The sequence below is a fragment of the Protopterus annectens genome, chromosome 10.part0 (genome assembly GCF_019279795.1).
Source record: "Protopterus annectens isolate FY-2018-M chromosome 10.part0, PAN1.0, whole genome shotgun sequence".
NCBI lineage: Eukaryota > Metazoa > Chordata > Ceratodontiformes > Protopteridae > Protopterus > Protopterus annectens.
In genome coordinates this window covers 1,590,007,825-1,590,025,033 of record NC_056744.1, presented here as the reverse complement: position 1 = coordinate 1,590,025,033, position 17,209 = coordinate 1,590,007,825, and the positions used below count along the sequence as shown (strand labels likewise).

Below are 17,209 nucleotides of genomic sequence, written 5' to 3'. Positions count from 1 at the left end.
CAGGAATCAGGACAGACAGGCCAGCGGCTATCAATGTTATGGCTCTGGTTCATTCCCCAAATGGGATGTCAGAATAGGCATTACACAACGGATGTGAGGACAGACATTCAGGCACAGGCAAATTCCACCAGTGCCATGCTAAAGAAGGCAGATGTACTGTGCAGCCTTGTGAAGACATATGTGAGGACTTCTCTCAACTTATTGGCACTTTGACAAGTACAAGGGTGCATCCACTGCCTCCATAGGGCCATCTGACTCTACACATTAGGGTCAATGCCATTCCCATGGACACCGCTTATCTGACTCCACTCTGGGTACATCCCACAAGACAAATATATCAAAGTCACATAGTGCTACATTCTCCACAGCACTCACAATTTGTGAGCCAGGTATAGCATAACATGACCATACACACAAATGTAGCCTAGATGGTAGCCAAACATCTTGTTCTAAGAGTTCACTGTTGTCCTTGTTTTTGAGTGTTGGTGTGAGCCTCATTCCTTGGGGGGGATGCACCCATGGGTGGGGATGTTCATGATCTGCATTGCTGCAAGGTGGGTTCCATAACACGTCAAATTAACAAAAACACAGTGTAACAACTCCTGCAAGAGATGTGCTCTCTGGATCCCATGCTGAGCAAGTACCCACTATATCTTGACACCTACACCCCCCCCCCCCTCAGGAAGCAATACCCCCTCATCTGTATAGTATAACCAGCTTCCCTAGTCTTCTGGCTTTGTCACACACTCCATTCTAAATACTTACTGCCCCCATTCCACTCATGTGCCTGTTGCTGCTTCCTGTCATTGTACCCTTCCCCACCCGTGCATATGATGGCAACTGTGACCTGCTCTCACTGCTGTGTTTCTTGGGTAAGATATGTCTGCTGCACAGTATGGTCAATCAGTGCACTGCACAACAGAGCCTGAGTGTAGAACAGCAGTGTGAAGCAGTTTAACACTTGTTATGTCTATTCCTGCCCATTGTTGTGCACCAGATATTGCCTCTTTGCCACAGCAGTTATATACTGCATCCACCTTTGCCTCACATGGTCTTACCTTGCAGCTGGTTCCTTCACTGTCTCCTCAACTGACACCTCCTGAGCCCATTGTTCTGATCTGTCTGATCCTGTAATGGCAATCCTCTTCTCTAGCTGTCTATGCAATGCCTTGTTATGCAGAACTGCAGAGACAGCAGATGTCTTGTTGCAAGTCTCTAGCACACCAAGTGAATATAGGCAATAGAAGTGGGCCTTCATCACTCCAAACAGATGCTTGGTGATATTGCAGATCTGCAACAGTGCTGTGTGGTATAGCATTTTAGCAATGTTCTGTGTGTTGTGCATTGGCTTCATTAGTCATGGCTCCAAGGCACATTTAGGATCACCAATGAGATGTATCTGTGGGAGTCACCTTGCATGAATCTCTGGTGTAGGGCATGCATGTGCCAGATGCAGGAATCATAGAACCTGTCTGGGTGGCATACAGACACCTGTATATATTACCCAGTGCACCACCTAGCAGTTGGAGTAAGAACCTTTACAGCTGAGGTATTAGTGTGGAACAGAAGGGCCTTGATAGAGATGTGGATACAATCAATAACCCCTAGAACTTCAGGGAAATTGGCTATTTTATAGAATCATAGAATGCCCGTAAAGTGTTTTTTTCCCTGCAGTCTGTAGGAACCACACGTTACTCCACCTGGTGTGGCATGAAATCAAGGAATTGGTGTAGTATTCATGAGGCAGATGACTGTAATGTTTCCATCATCTCCCCTGATGGTCACTGGAAGATTCGTGTAGCAAGGATACTTGATTCTACACATACTTTAGTGTCTAAAGGGGCAGGTATTCCACACATATCACATATTACTGCATCCAAGGATGGCACACATCTACAAGCTCCCATATGGTGTCTATTTCTATACAATAACATTTATCTATGCCCCTGTCGTGGAGGTGATGGTATGCTAGGCATGGTTGGATCCTTCTGCAATGCAGAGCACAGCAATATGCATTGTCATGGACATTGGCTGTGAGACTAGACTCTTAAGATATATTGTTCTTCTTATACAGCTGGTTCTCCTAACGTGTTAGTGCGGTGTCTGTCTCGGTTTGATGAAAAATCATGGTGTACAAAGTCATGAATAAACATAGCTTGCCAAACAATTTTTATACATTTCTGAATTGTTCTCTCGTGTTGTTTACCCTCATGTGCATTTGTAATTGAGCCGATTATCATTTTATACTATTAGCATATGATGTTGATCCAGTGGTTTTACCAGGTCACATGATAGCATTATTTGCGATCCTGGAGTGGCTTCATTCTGGCATAGACACAGACTGATCTGTTTTGCCTAATGACTTGCTCTTTTCATTTCTGAATCCCGGCCTTTTTTCCTTTTTTTTTCTGTACTGTACACAGATATATCCATCATGATACACGTGAGCAACTTACAGACACAACATTTGATTGTCCTAAGGCAGGTGTCCCAAAAACTATTCTTGCACTCCTCTATTACTAACTTATCACTTCTAGCTTACATGTAACACCCTTCTTCACAGAACAATAAAAACAGGCTAATCTGCTTCATAGGTTCACAGGTAAGTACTAGGCTAGCGGTCTCTGAGGGCCATTTTAATCCTGGCCAGTTTCCCTTTTTGTGCTCAAATTAACCTATCCCATTTAAGTAGAGAGTGGCCTCACCCATCCATGGTCAATAATTCTAAATGACCCCTAATGCGAATAACTAGAATCATACCATAGATAGTTTGAGTGGACCCATGCAAAGGATAAAGCATTTAGGAGCTGCTTCTGTACATTATTAGTACAGGGAAAGTCCTGGGATAAATTTACTCTTTCCCATCCATCAATCCAAGTTGCACTTGAAAATGGACAGGAATGAATTTTATTTTATGTGGATGAGGAGTCTGTTCCAGAGTAGTTGTGTGCTCTGTAAGATATACCTGTCCCTCCAAACTGTTCTATTGATGTTGCAGAAGAGGTTTAGATCCCTAGACCAAGTATTACTGATGCCATTAGACTTGCTGATGTGCAGTAAATCTGTCAGTATAAGGTCAGAGGATGCCTCATATGCCAGACATAGGTTATCTCTTAACACTCTGTAGGACACTGAGTATAGTGACAGGGCTTTGAGTCATTCCATGTAGGATATGTTGTTTAAGCCTTGTATCCTTTTAGCAAAGTATCTCTGGAGGCATTCCAGTTGTTGCATGTATCTGGACAGCTACATGCCAACATACCTCTCAACCGCTTGCAGAAAGAAATCTGGACAAACCCATCAATAATTGGGGGGACAAAGGCTCAAATATGGTACAATTTTTAAATACTGCTCATACAAATTTAGAAAATTGATAGAATAACAGGTTTTGCATTAGCATGAATTTTATGAAGGGTATGAAATCTGAAAAGCAAATGTCTGTCATTATTTTCTGACTTCACCCTCCAATAATTTGCCAATGATTTGCCAGAAAACCACAATTTTATGAGAAACGGACCAAAAATATGAGGCACAGATCTGGACATTCTGTGAAAATCTCCCTAGAACTAGACAGAACATCTTTGTTTATAAGCTGTGCAATATGGAAGGACTTTCTTACAACAATGGACACATAAGTTCCCAAACTGGGTCAGCTCTTGGGGGAGTACTGTTAATGCGGTAGTTCCATGGGGCAGATGACTTCCCAAAGGATACAATAATGCATTTTAGGCCATTTTTCCTTTTTGGTTTACAGTTCATGTTTTGTTTTTTGAATTTTAATGCATTGCATTTTAGGCATTTAGTTTCAGTCCATGATTTTGACACCAGTTATTTATTTGGGACAAACCTACCTGCGGGGTGACTAAGTCATTTGGAGATTCAATGGCCGCTCATAGTTTGCAGTCATCAGTAAACGTAGTCAGCCAGAGTCCTTTGGTATAGGCTTTTACTTCAAAAAAGTAGATTCTAAACAGAAGAACTCCCAGCACAGAACTCTAGTGGACTCCACTGAAGATTGATCACTTTGTGGAGATAACTTCCCCTGTTTTTATTTCATAAATCATATCTCTGAGCCAGTTGGCAATTCAGCGGGTAACATAGGGGTTTATCCCTGAGTGGGAAATTGTGTTACAGGCTGTGGCTAGGTCAATATACGTGTTTTTTACCGTTTTGCCTTTGTCCATTGCTTTGGTAATCTTTTCAAAAAAATTCACCAGGTTGAGTAATCATAACCTGCCCTTGACAAATCCAAACTGAGACAGGTCCAGCATTTGGAGGTCCCCTATGTCCTGATTGATTAGATCTATGACAAGTCTTCCCATGGCTTTGCATATGAAGCAGGTCAGTATATGGATTTTGTAATTGTCTGGATCCATGGAAGGTCCTCTCTTATGCAAGGGAATGACTGTACCTGTTCTCCATTCATTTGGTACAAAACCAGTATGGAGGTTGAGAGTGAACAGTATTGTTAGTGGTGTAGCTAAATAATGCTTCATGCTATTTCAGATGCATCCAGCGATATTGTCAGGACTCAAAGATGCAGCATTTATAGCTTTTGATAGCACTTTTAGGATTTAATCTCATTTGATAGCTAGAGGTGACCCAGTTTCATGTATATCTTGAGGGACAGATGGAGGGGAGAAAGGGGTAATGTTAGAGCTAAATTTATCGGCCAGTAGGTTTGTTATATCTTCAGTCTCAGTAAAGGTGACATTCATCACAATCAGCTTCGTACATTGCTGCATTGTGCTTTTTGAGATTACGAACATAACTAAAAAATGTTTTGTGATTATCTTTGGCTTTGCTAGCTATTTTATCTGACTTGGCTTTGGTGGATTTTATTAAGCTTCTGAGTTGTTTGTTTATTTCAGTGACAAGGGCTGTAATTTCTGTGATTTACTCTTCTTACTTTTGGACAAAATTCTTTTCTTTATATTATAAAGCTTGTTGATATTAAGGTTCCACATGTGGTTTATTTTGGTGTTTGTCCTACATTTGTTCCTATGGGGTACAGCTGCATCTGTGCAGCCGTTTACATGTTAGTATACTGTGGTGATGTATGTTTCTGTGCATTCAGTGGAGTTAATTGGGTTAAGTGGAGATTTGAAGGTTGTCAGTGTATCACTTAGGAGTAGGTAGTTTGTCTTAAAAAAAAATTCTAAAGGTACCTTAGGTGGAATAGATCTCTGATTTCAATTTTATTTCAAAAGAGACTGCTTTATGGTCAGACTTAACAATTGATGAAGATACACAAGGGATGGTGCAAGATGCTCCCATATTAGCAAGAACAATATCCAAGATTTTATTCCCCCTGGTGGGTACCCTGACCAGTTGTTCCTGGTCATTTGTACTGAAGTCCATTCAATCCACATAAACACCTAAGCACTCTATTCCTCTTCTTAATATCTGCATCCAGCTATCACTTCTGCCACTACAGCCTTTGTACCACAAGTTTAGCCATCACACTAATATTGCTGTTAATAATAGTATGTTTATTTCTTTTTTTTCACTTGAATTACAGCTCAGTACTAAATTGTATATTATTTTGCTTGTTGTTGTTCTCATGGAGCACTGTTGTTTATAAGACTACAAATATGATTTTTTTTTTTTTCTTTTTATATGTTTATTGCCAGATCCATTACCTTGATCTGCGGTGGTGGTGCTGCAGTAGCATTGTCGCCTCACAGTAAAACACTGTGCGGTTCGACTCTCAGCCAGAGTGTCTTCTGCATGGAGACATGCGTGAATGGGTGTACCTTTGTTGAAGGTTGTGCGTCAGGGCTGCTAACTCGGTATGTAAAAATCAGCTGCCATTCATTAGCAGACCAGAGTTCCGCTGTGGCGACCCCTAACCAGGAATAGCCGAAAGACACAACAACATTGCCAGATACATTACTTGTGGTTTTAGTGTCATCTTTGTGCATTGATAAAACAACAAATAACAATGCATTTTGCCAACAAAATGTCTAAGCATGCAGTTTTTAACTACAACCTCATCTAGCTTTTAATTGAAACATATGCATTTGTGAGTGTTTTTGTGTATATGAGTTATATGAAGTTATGTTATCTTTCCTTTTCTTTTAGTGCCCTTTTTCCACTTAGAATTGCAGAGCCTTGAATTGACTTTCATTTGCCTTTAATGGTTTGCCTTGCTGTCTTTTAAAAAAGTATAATTTTGTTATGTAATATTCCGTAATAATGCATCTTAAAACACATAAAATAGAAACAAAAAATCAGTAGTGTATTTGCACAGGGTGTGTGTGTGTGTGTGTGTGTCCATCCATGCTTGTACGAATTTTAGTGTAAAACATTTACTTGACTATGTTATGGCAATCCACATTAGTGCAGAAAAGCATAGTCATTTAAATACAAACTCAATTACTTTTGTTGTAGTTTATTTAATTTGCTGTATTAAATATTAACACAGTTTTGGTTAAATGGTTAGAAATAAAAACAAATGATATTGCCCTCAGATTCTCTGTTTCTTCTTTTGCCTTTTTCATCATGTGAAATGTCACAGCACTGTGCGGAATCTAAGGGATGTTCCTGACATCTTTTCCTTGTAGACTTCATCAAACTCTTCATTCTGTGCCACAGTGAAGTGATTTTTCCAGTCACCAACTTGTCCTAAAGCATAATAATAATAATAATAATAATAATAATAATAATAATAAAGTAGAAAGGGTTACAAAGCAAGACAGCAGTACTAGTTCATCATTCTTTATATATAAGGTGTATTTTTATCCTGAAGATTGCCTTCTACTAATGCTTGCATCCATGACACAGACATAGCAACATCATGACTGAAAACCAAAATGAGGATGGAGCATAATTTTACAGTACCTAAGCAATTCCTCTCACATTAATGAGACCCAAAAAGCTGTTACAGTTATACTAACTCATGTTGACTGTATATGTCTATGTTAGCAGGTACAAAGGTGTGAAACTGAACATCTTCAAGCTCAAGGGCAAACTTTGAATTTTATGCCTGGAGTCTCATAATCTCTAGTAACTTCAAGTATTACTTTTTTAATTCAATAGTTCAAGGACCTAAAATATTCATATGCTAAACAGTACTAATGCCTTTACAGCATTCCAAGTGTCTGGAAGCTTTTTATTATTTCATATCTGTTAAGGACAGATTATGATCAAATGGAGCTCTAGGCAGAGTAATGGACCAGGCCCCACCCCTCTTCAGCCATTCCAGTGTCCCATTACTTGGCTCTTTGTCCCCATTTATTGAGAACAGTGTTCAAATCTGTCAGTGTGCATAATTTTTTTTCTTTAGTTTTACAATGATTACAGAGATTTGGATTTAATTTAAAACCTTTATTTCAAATTTTATAGCACAAAAACTGAAAGCCATATGCTAAACAAAACGGTCACAAAATGAAAACAGACTTGGCATGAACAAGAATAAATTTTTATTCCCATGAAACTCACATTCATTAAAAATTCATCTAGCCAAGGTGGATTAAGTGTACCTTAGTCCCTGGTCTGTTTTCAACCTGTGGGTATAAATATGTGTTCTTCAATTCACCTTTCTGATTGTGATTGTTTTAAATTATATTTCTTGTTCAATACAGCAACATTTGTTAGAGTGTGTTTTAAACTTTTTGAACATTTTTCCAGTAAGCAGTGGAACAAAATGTATGAACCAATAATGACCAAAGTATCCATTTCAGAACATTTAGAGATAAAATTCTACCAATATCTATACTCAACAATTACGGAAACTAAACTGACTGTTTACAAATCACATGCTTGTTTGTAATAAAGATGGCCAGAGTAAAGTATTCCACTTTGCTTTACACAAAAACATAAAAGTTCTGCAAATACAGACTAAGGACTTTTTAACTTTATCAGCTCAGCATGGTCAGTCATTTTATCTACTGACACCCTAAAACCCACAAATTAAAGTTCCATTGTTGACTGCATCCCTCTCAGGTTAATAATAATAATAATACTCTGACAAGTCTGATATGCAAAGCTATGGAACACATCATCATGGACCTAATAAACAAGGATATAGGGAATCTCCAAACTCTGGATCCCACACAGTTTGGTTTTGTGAAGAGTAGATCATGCCTGCTCAACCCGGTTGACTTCTTTGAGTCAGTAACCAGAGTTGTGGATGAAGGTAAGGTGGTTAATACAACCTACTTTGATTTTGCCAAGGCCTTTGATATCATTCCCCACTCAGGAATCATAGAAAAACTCACTAAGCTAGACATAAACCCCTATATCACTAGGTGGGTTGCAAACTGGCTCGCAGACAGAACCTGCAGTGTGAAAGTAGCTGACTCCAAGTCAGACTGCTGACCAGTCACGATTGGAGTCCCACAGGGATCGGTCCTGGGTCCTCTCCTGTTTGGTATCTACTTCTCAGAAGTCCAGTCCAACACGAAGGGACTCTGACTGACAAAGTTTGCAGACGATTGCAAGTTGGGAGCCATTAATAACTCCCCAAGTGATGTGTACACCCTACAGAAAGGCCTCACTGAGACCAACAACTGGTGTCAGAACCATACCCTTAAGCTCAATGCCAAAAAATGTGTTGTCATCCCCTTTGGGAAAACCCAGTTCCCATGAACTACCACATCGATGGTAGTCCACTGAACAAAGAAGGTGTTAAAAGAGATCTGGGAACACAGGTTGACAGCAACCTCTCGTTTGACCACCACACTGCCACTGTGGTCAGAAAGTCCTTCTATGTGGCACATCTCATTACTAAGGGATTTGCATCCAGGAAGAAAGAGGTCATTGTCTCCCTCTACTCTTTCCTCATTATGCCACTCATAGAGTACAATGCTCCATTTGGCATGTACCTCACTAGACACCTGCAACAACTAGAGAGGCTACAAAAGTACCTCACAAAGAGGATCCTAGGCCTTAAACACTTGTCCTACATGGACAGACTCAAAAAACTCCAGCTATTCTCTGTCTCATATCACCTACTTAGAGGCAATCTCTGCTTGACTTATAAAGCCATGTCTGACCCAGCTCTGTTAGAAATGCTATATCTAAAGAAATCCCAATCCCTCCACATCACACACTCCAGAGACCTCAACCTCAATACCACAATCAACAGAACAAGCTGGATGGACAGGTTCATAACAAAGAGACTGCCCATTGCTATGAAACAGACTTCCTATACATGTCAAACAGAGCACCTCACTGGACCTGTTCAAGAGAAATCCTGATGAGTGAAAATTCACCCCAGGGATCACTCCAGTGGCTCTACTCGTCAGAGGCACTGGAAACTAAGGTCGGATGGCACGTTGCCAGGGTAATCCTATGGGCTATGCTTGTAAAAGCTCCAGGGCCATTAGCCTAGTACACAGATATGAACCTATGAGTAATAGTAATAATAACCAACACATATTTCAAATTTATTTCACACAAACACACAGTAGCTAAAGTATTCCTATTTAATTCACACACACTCATATGCCCACTAGTCCTGCAAAGCCAGCTTGAAGGCTGGCTAAAAATGACCAGCTGATAAGAACCTCTCCCATCCCCACCAGCAGTTATAGTCATTTTATTGACTGTGTACACCCCTTACTATTATGAAGAAATAAATTATATGTACTTTATTGATAGCTTTGGATGAAGTACATGAAACTATTTAAAGCTCACTAGCATCATACCATAAAATCCAGTCCAGAGTAGCACAGTTTAAATAGAAGAGCATTTGTGACAGTGTAAGAAATATTAACCACATAATAGCCGGTCTATGGTTAATTGCTGAACAGCACATTCATTGAATGGCTGTTTGTCGAATACTAACTGTCAAAACTTCCTTTAATCAAATGGCCATATCATCGTAACAATGATAGTTAGCCAACGTAAAGGAAGCATTACCAAATGCTTACTTATGGTAACGTAGCTATAGGGAAACCTGTCCTTTCCCCACTGTAATGTGACCTTGGAGTTGGTATATATAATTAGCGGGGGAGCAGGAGTGTGATGGGTGCAGTTCCCCACTAGAAGGACTTTAGTACAACACCAAACACTCATTATGTGTGAGTCTGCGCCCCCCCCCATTAATTATATGCACCAACTCCTAGTTCGCACTACAGTGGGGAAAGGGCAGGTTTCCCTATAACTACATTACCAGTAAGTATTTGGTAACACTTCCTTTATGTTGGCTAAATTTCATCATTCAATGAAAATCATTACGATGATATAGCCATTCGATGGAGGTTTCGACAGTTAGCATTTGATGAACAGCCATTCGATGAACTTGTTGTTCGACGATTAACCACGTACCCCATAATAACATATGCTAAGTCAATATGCACAATCTCTCAGAAAAAATAGTTATCTGAATAATACCACATTAAAAAGAACTATTACAAATGCAGAGGTCACTGATGGCATGCAACTTTGCATTTCAGCGCTTCACCTAAATCTGTACAGCCCACTGCCCATGAAGAATAAATTGCATATACTGCATTAAAAATGGTGTGCTGATGAAATTACCATAACGTTTCCTGAACAGAATCAACTATGCAATAGTGGATGTCTGGCAAACAACAACAACAGGTTCAGAGATACTAGGCATGTAGTCCAGGAGACTGTTAAGGAGCCTAGCCCAAATTCCCAATTGTTCCAAAATATTCTCTGGTTAAGGGTCTTGCTCATTTTCAAACAGTAGGTAAATGATGTGGAAATATTCAAACCCTGCACCATGGTCAAAGGAAGCAGTTCATTAACAAGATGGATCTTTAGTCTTTTGCAGTAACTAGCAGAGTAACAGTTTTTAACTAAACGCAGAAATCATTTACAACCCGATATGCAGCAATGACTACATAATGGATGCTGGAAATTAGACCATTCTGATTTTCACTCCAAATAATACAGACTGTATAACCCAACAAACGTAAACCCATTTGCAGTTGCTGGAGGCTGTAAAGAAGGTACTGCAAAAATATATTTCTAAAATGCAACCTTGTTAGCCTAGATTACACAACCTAGACCTATTAATTAATTAATTAGTGCAATGAAAAAGCAAAACAATTACAGACATTAATGCTGCAGCAGCTAGTGTTCAAAAATCCACAAGTCATACAAAATCAGAAATATTACTGCGTACAGCATACAGTGTTTGGGGGAGCCTTATATGCTTGCAGGACATCCCCATCTCATTTTTGCCCTCCTTACGTAATCTGACATCACTCAGCACATGTCTGACTTGAATGGTTAATAGTGCTGTATTCTTGTAGCATACATTTCCAAATTCAGAGACAGATCTTGGGCAAATGGGACCCTATGCGGGGAAATGAATCAGGCCCCTGCCAGCCATACTGATATCTCATTATTTGTCTCTCTCTCTCACCAGTTACCACAGACACTGTTCACACCTGTCAGTGTACATACTGTTTTCTTCTTTACTTTTACAGTTATCAGAGATTGAGATTTATTTAAAACTTTTATTTCAAATTTTAAAGAAAAACTGACAAACATTTTCTAAACAAAACAAAATACTCTGACAATGAAAATACACTTAGCATGATAAACAGTAAACTTTTCATCACTTAAAATTCACATTTAGTAAAAATGCATCTGGCAACCAATTAAACTACAACAGACACGCTGGGATTCATATTCAAATAGCATATTTGAAATACTGTTTAACATCTGTGCGAAGGGTGCAATAATTCAAAAGGCAAAATGTATAATGCATTTGCTAACACCCTAGCACAGCCCATTAGACACAGGTATCCCTTTTTTTAGGAACAACCCAGGTGTACTGTCTCTTGAAGTAACTTGGCAGAGTTACACAGAACACAGATGAAGGCTGAGGGAATCAAACCATGTTCTGCAGGAAGCTCACAGCCTTACAAATCTACACTAAGTACTAGACAAACTCTTGTAACAATTAAGTAAAAACAGAAAACAGACTAAATTAGTATCTGCTCGTAAACACACCATCTACATTAAGGAAACCAATAATCTCATTCACAGAACATGGTGATGTGATGATGCTCCTGCTTACTAAAATCAGTTTCCTTCCTTCACACCATAACTACTCTGGGTCATAGGTACTACTACCAGGCTTGCAGTTCATGGAACCATTGAGGAGCCTACCGCACATTTTCTGTTGCCCAAAGTACTGTCTGGTTAAGTGACTTATCAAAATAACAGGGTTTATTTCTACATGTATGTTGTGAAAGACAAAAACTGTGAAACTCTAATGATTGATATTGACTGATGGTAATCCTCAGTGATTTATCAAAGGCAAAACAAGTTAAAAAGGATATCTGGCAGTTGATGTGGAGGATTATTATTTTATTATTTATTTATTTATTTATTTATTTTTGTTTATCAGGGTAGTGCACTGATCTCAATGGGTCATTTGCAGGTACAGCCCAGATGAACTGGATCACACAAGAACTGAACAAAACATATTTACAGATATAAGGATATGCTATAAAATGTGTACATATTTACAGATGCAAAATATGCTACAACATTTAGTTCAAGAAGGAGTTTACAAAGTCAAAACATGGATGGAAAAATGGAGTTATGCTTAGCAGAGTTTTTTTGTGTAAGATATAGCCATTAATGACTGAGATAGCTAATGCTATAGGGATAGCAATATAACATATAGAGAGGTATGAAGACATTAGAAGAGACAATTGAGAATAGTTGCAGGAAAGGATATCATGGGGAGAAGACAGAGAAAGTGTAGAAAGGAGAGAAGTATGAGAAATGTAAGGAGAAGGTGGAGGTTGGATGAATGAAGGGTTGACGATATAGAGAAGGATGAAATATTGATAAAGGGATGACGGAGAGCTTCAGGGTTCATGAAATGTGATATGTGTGAATGCAGCTGCACTTTGTTTGGGTGAAGAGGTCTGATTTGAGCTGTTTGCTGAAGTCTGAAAACATCTGGTCATCTCGGATTAAGAGTGGAATGAAGTCTCATACTTTAGGTGCTAGGATGGAGAATGCGTGGTCAGCGCAATGAAGTTTAGTTTTTGGAGTTAGTAGAGTGGGCTGAGATTGAGAGATAACTCTGAGATTATATCTGAAGGGTATGGTGAAATGTTGATGACTGGGAGGGGGTAGATGTCTCAGGAGAGAGAGCTTTGTGAATTAGTGAGCCTACTGGGAGGTTGGCTCTCAAATGTACTGGGAGACATTTAGCTTTGGCAAGAATTAGGTAATTAACGTCTACTATGGAAGAGTGAATCCCATTTACTTAGATAGCACTTCCTCACTTGTACTGGTGTTCATTAATAGGGGAGTTAGTAATGAACCAGCAGGTTTTATTGCAGATGGTTTGCAAAGTGCTGGCATTTTTCTTTGAGGCTGCAGCTATAATGGGTAGACCATATTCAAGGCATCTTGTCTTCTCTAGCCAACTTACAGGGTTTCAGTCTGTGTGACTGACTGTCACTTAGCCTTCTGTAACTGTCACATTTCTCACACACACACACACAAAATGTTAACAAAAAAAATCTACTTGCTTGTCAAGTTTTATTCATACAAGAGTCTACCTGCTCGTAACTCATGCATTAAACAAAATAAATTAATTTTCTCTGTTGTTCATTCTTCATGCCGCCCCAAAAAAATTACATTTCATGTATTTGAAACATTTGTCTGCCCGTTCTGCTGCAAGATTATATTTTGTGCCAGTTCCTTGAAAATCTCTCATTCATCATGCATGTCAGCTTCAGTCTCATTGGATTAACAGATAAAAGCATGTGCCAATGAGAGAGGCTCTTAAAACAGAAGTATTGATTGAGATGCTGAGTTGAGGAAAGCAGTAGTTTTCTGTTTTTTTTAATGTTGTAGGAAAACATTTTAAATTAATTCTGCATGGCTGGGCTGTCCAGCTAGTACCATGGCCTAGGCAGCTGCCTAGGTCACCTAGTGCTGGATCTGGGCCTATTCTCTGCCAAAATGTCTTTATCATGTTACTTGTCTGTGTGCCCTGGGTGATAAATGTTGGAAATTACATGTCTACTCATGTTTGAGCAAAACAAATAATTTACCTCAAAGCAGTGTACATTGTTTTGTGGATTTTCTCCCTTTCCTGATGTTGTGCAGTCATGGAATTGTTACAGGTTTAGGGGTGTGGAAGGCATATATATATATATATGATGTCCCATTATAGGGAACTTGTAAGAATTTACAAGTGAGGAAGTGTTATCTAAGTAAATGGGATTCTCTCTTCCACAGTAGAAGTTAATTGGGTCCACATTCAAACGTGCTTATGTTTTTCATGCAAAGCTACTTCACAAAGTACATTTTGTGGCCGTACAATACGATATTATTTTGCCATTTCTTTTCCTTTGCTCTTAGTGCCCTGTTTCTACTGATTTAGAAATGCAGTGCCTTGAATCAGCATTTTTTATAAGCTCTTGAGAAAACTCTTGCTTTTAACGGTTCCCCTTATTGTTTTTTTTAAGCATATTCTTTGATTATCGGAAATTGGGCTACTGTTGGCCGAAGGAGGAGAAGAGGCGGAAGGCATGGCCGAAGGCAGGTAAAGGCTAGGACTGTGATAGTGAGGATCGGAACTTTGAATGTTGGCAGTATGACTGGTATAGGGAGAGAGCTAGCTGATATGATGGACCGAAGGATGGTTGGTATATTGTGTGTGCAAGAGACCAGATGGAAGGGGAGCAAGGCTAGGTGTATCGGAGGCAGGTTCAAATTGTTTTATCATGGTGTGAATGGGAGGAGAAATGGCGTAGGCATTATCCTGAAGGAACAGTATGCTAAGAGTGTTTTGGAGGTGAAAAGAGTGTCAGATAGAGTGATGTTTATGAAGCTGGAAATTGATGGTGTAATGATGAATGTTGTTAGTGCATATGCTCCACAAGTTGGGTGTGCGATGGATGAGAAAGAAACATTTTGGAGTGAGTTGGATGAAGTGGTGATGACTGTACCCAAGGGTGAGAGACTGGTGATTGGAGCAGATTTCAATGGGCATGTTGGTGAAGGGAACAAAGGGGATGAGGAAGTGATGGGTAGGTATGGTGTTAAGCAAAGGAATGCAGAAGGTCAGATGGTAGTGGATTTTGCAAAAAGGATGGACATGGCTGTGTTGAATATGTATTTTAACACAAGAGGGAGGAGCATAGGGTGATATACAAGAGTGGAGGAAGATGCACACAGGTGGATTATATCTTATGTAGAAGGGCCAGTCTGAAGGAGATTGGAGACTGTAAAGTGGTGGCAGGGGAAAGTGTAGTTAGGCAGCATAGGATGGTGGTTTGTAGGATGACATTGATGATCAAGAAGAGGAGGATGAGTGTGAGAGCAGCACCAAGGATCAAATGGTGGAAATTGAAAAATGGTAATTGTGAGGTGATGTTCAGGGAAGAGTTAAGACAGGCAATGGGTGGCAGTGAAGAGTTACCGAATAGCTGGGTAACTACAGCAGAGCTAGTAAGAGAGATGGCTAGAAAGGTGCTTGGTGTGACATCTGGAAAGAGGAAGGAGGACATGGAGACCTGGTGGTGGAATGAAGAAGTACAGAAGAGTATACAGAGAAAGAGGTTGGCGAAGAAGAAGTGGGATTGTCAGAGAGATGAAGAAAGTAGACAAGAGTATAAGGAGATGAGGTGCATGGCAAAGAGAGAGGTGGCGAAGGCTAAGGATAAGGCGTATGACGAGTTGTATAAAAGGTTGGACACTAAGGAGGGAGAAAAGGACCTGTACCGATTGGCTAGACAGTGGGACCGAGCTAGTAAAGATGTGCAGCAGGTAAGGGTGATAAAGGATAATGAGAGAACCATACTCACAAGCGAGAAGAGTGTGTTGAGCAGATGGAAAGAGTACTTTGAGGGGCTGATGAATGAAGAGAATGAGAGGGAGAGAAGGTTGGATGATATGAGGATAGTGAATCATGAAGTGCAGTGGATTAGCAAGGAGGAAGTAAGGATAGCTATGAAGAGGATGAAGAACGGAAAGGCTGTTGGTCCAGATGACATACCTGTGGAAGCATGGAGGTGTTTAGGTGAAATGGCAGTAGAGTTTTTAACTAGATTGTTTAATGAAATCTTGGAAAGTGAGAGGATGCCTGAGGAATTGAGAAAAAGTGTTTTGGTACCGATTTTTAAGAATAAGGGTGATGTGCAGAGCTGTAGTAACTACAGAGGGATTAAATTAATCAGTCACAGCATGACGTTATGGGAAAGAGTAGTGGAAGCTAGGTTAAGAAGGGAGGTGATGATTAGTGATCAGCAGTATGGTTTCATGCCAGGAAAGAGAACTACAGATACAATGTTTCCTTTGAGAATGTTGATGGAGAAGTACAGAGAATGTCAGAAGGAGTTGCATTGTGTCTTTGTGGATTTAGAGAAAGCATATGACAGGGTGCCTAGAGAGGAGTTGTGGTATTGTATGAGGAAGTCGGGAGTGTCAGAGAAGTATGTAAGAGTGGTACAGGATATGTACGAGGGTAGTGTGACAGCGGTGAGGTCTGAGGTAGGAGTGACAGATGCGTTTAAGGTGGAGGTGGGATTACATCAAGGTTCAGCTCTGAGCCCTTTCTTATTTGTAATGGTGATGGACAGGTTGACAGACGAGATCAGACAGGAGTCCCCATGGACTATGATGTTTGCAGATTACATTGTGATCTGTAGTGAGAGTAGTGAACAGGTAGGGGAGACCGTGGAGATATGCTCTAGAGAGAAGAGGAATGAAGGTCAGCAGGACTAAGACAGAAAATATGTGTGTGAATGAGAGGGAGGATAGAGGAATGGTGAGGCTGCAGGGAGTAGAAGTGGCAAAGGTGGATGAGTTTAAATACTTGGGATCAACAGTTCAGAGTAATGGTGAGTGTGGAAGAGAGGTGAAGAAGGAGTACAGGCATGATGGAGTGGGTGGAGAAGAGTGTCAGGAGTGATTTGTGACAGACGTGTACCAGTAAGAGTGAAAGGAAAGGTCTACAAGAGGGTAGTGAGACCAACTATGTTATATGGGTTGGAGACAGTGGCATTGACGTGGCAGAGTTGAAGATGTTAAGATTTGCACTGGGTGTGACGAGGATGGACAGGATTAGGAATAAGTATATTAGAGGGTCAGCCCAGGTTGGAAGGTTTGGAGACAAAGCCAGAGAGGCAAGATTACGTTGGTTTGGACATGTGCTGAGGAGGGATGCTGAGTATATTGGGAAAAAGATGCTAAGGATTTAGCTGAAAGGTAACAGGAAAAGAGGAAGGCCTAAGATAAGGTTTATGTA

At 40.0% G+C, this 17,209-nt stretch overlaps 1 protein-coding gene across 5 annotated transcripts in view; it reads right to left on the bottom strand.

Moving 5' to 3' along the window:
* Positions 1-6,378: 6,378 nt before the first annotated feature.
* The window catches only part of LOC122813761 (sulfotransferase family cytosolic 1B member 1-like), a 200,572-nt gene continuing 189,741 nt past the window's right edge, over positions 6,379-17,209 (bottom strand). For all 5 annotated transcript variants that reach the window (XM_044086248.1, XM_044086247.1, XM_044086249.1 and 2 more), the window contains one exon: positions 6,379-6,627. In XM_044086248.1, coding sequence (XP_043942183.1) covers positions 6,515-6,627 — 113 coding nt within the window. In that variant the 3' untranslated portion in view covers positions 6,379-6,514. The remainder of the gene's footprint in view (positions 6,628-17,209) is intronic.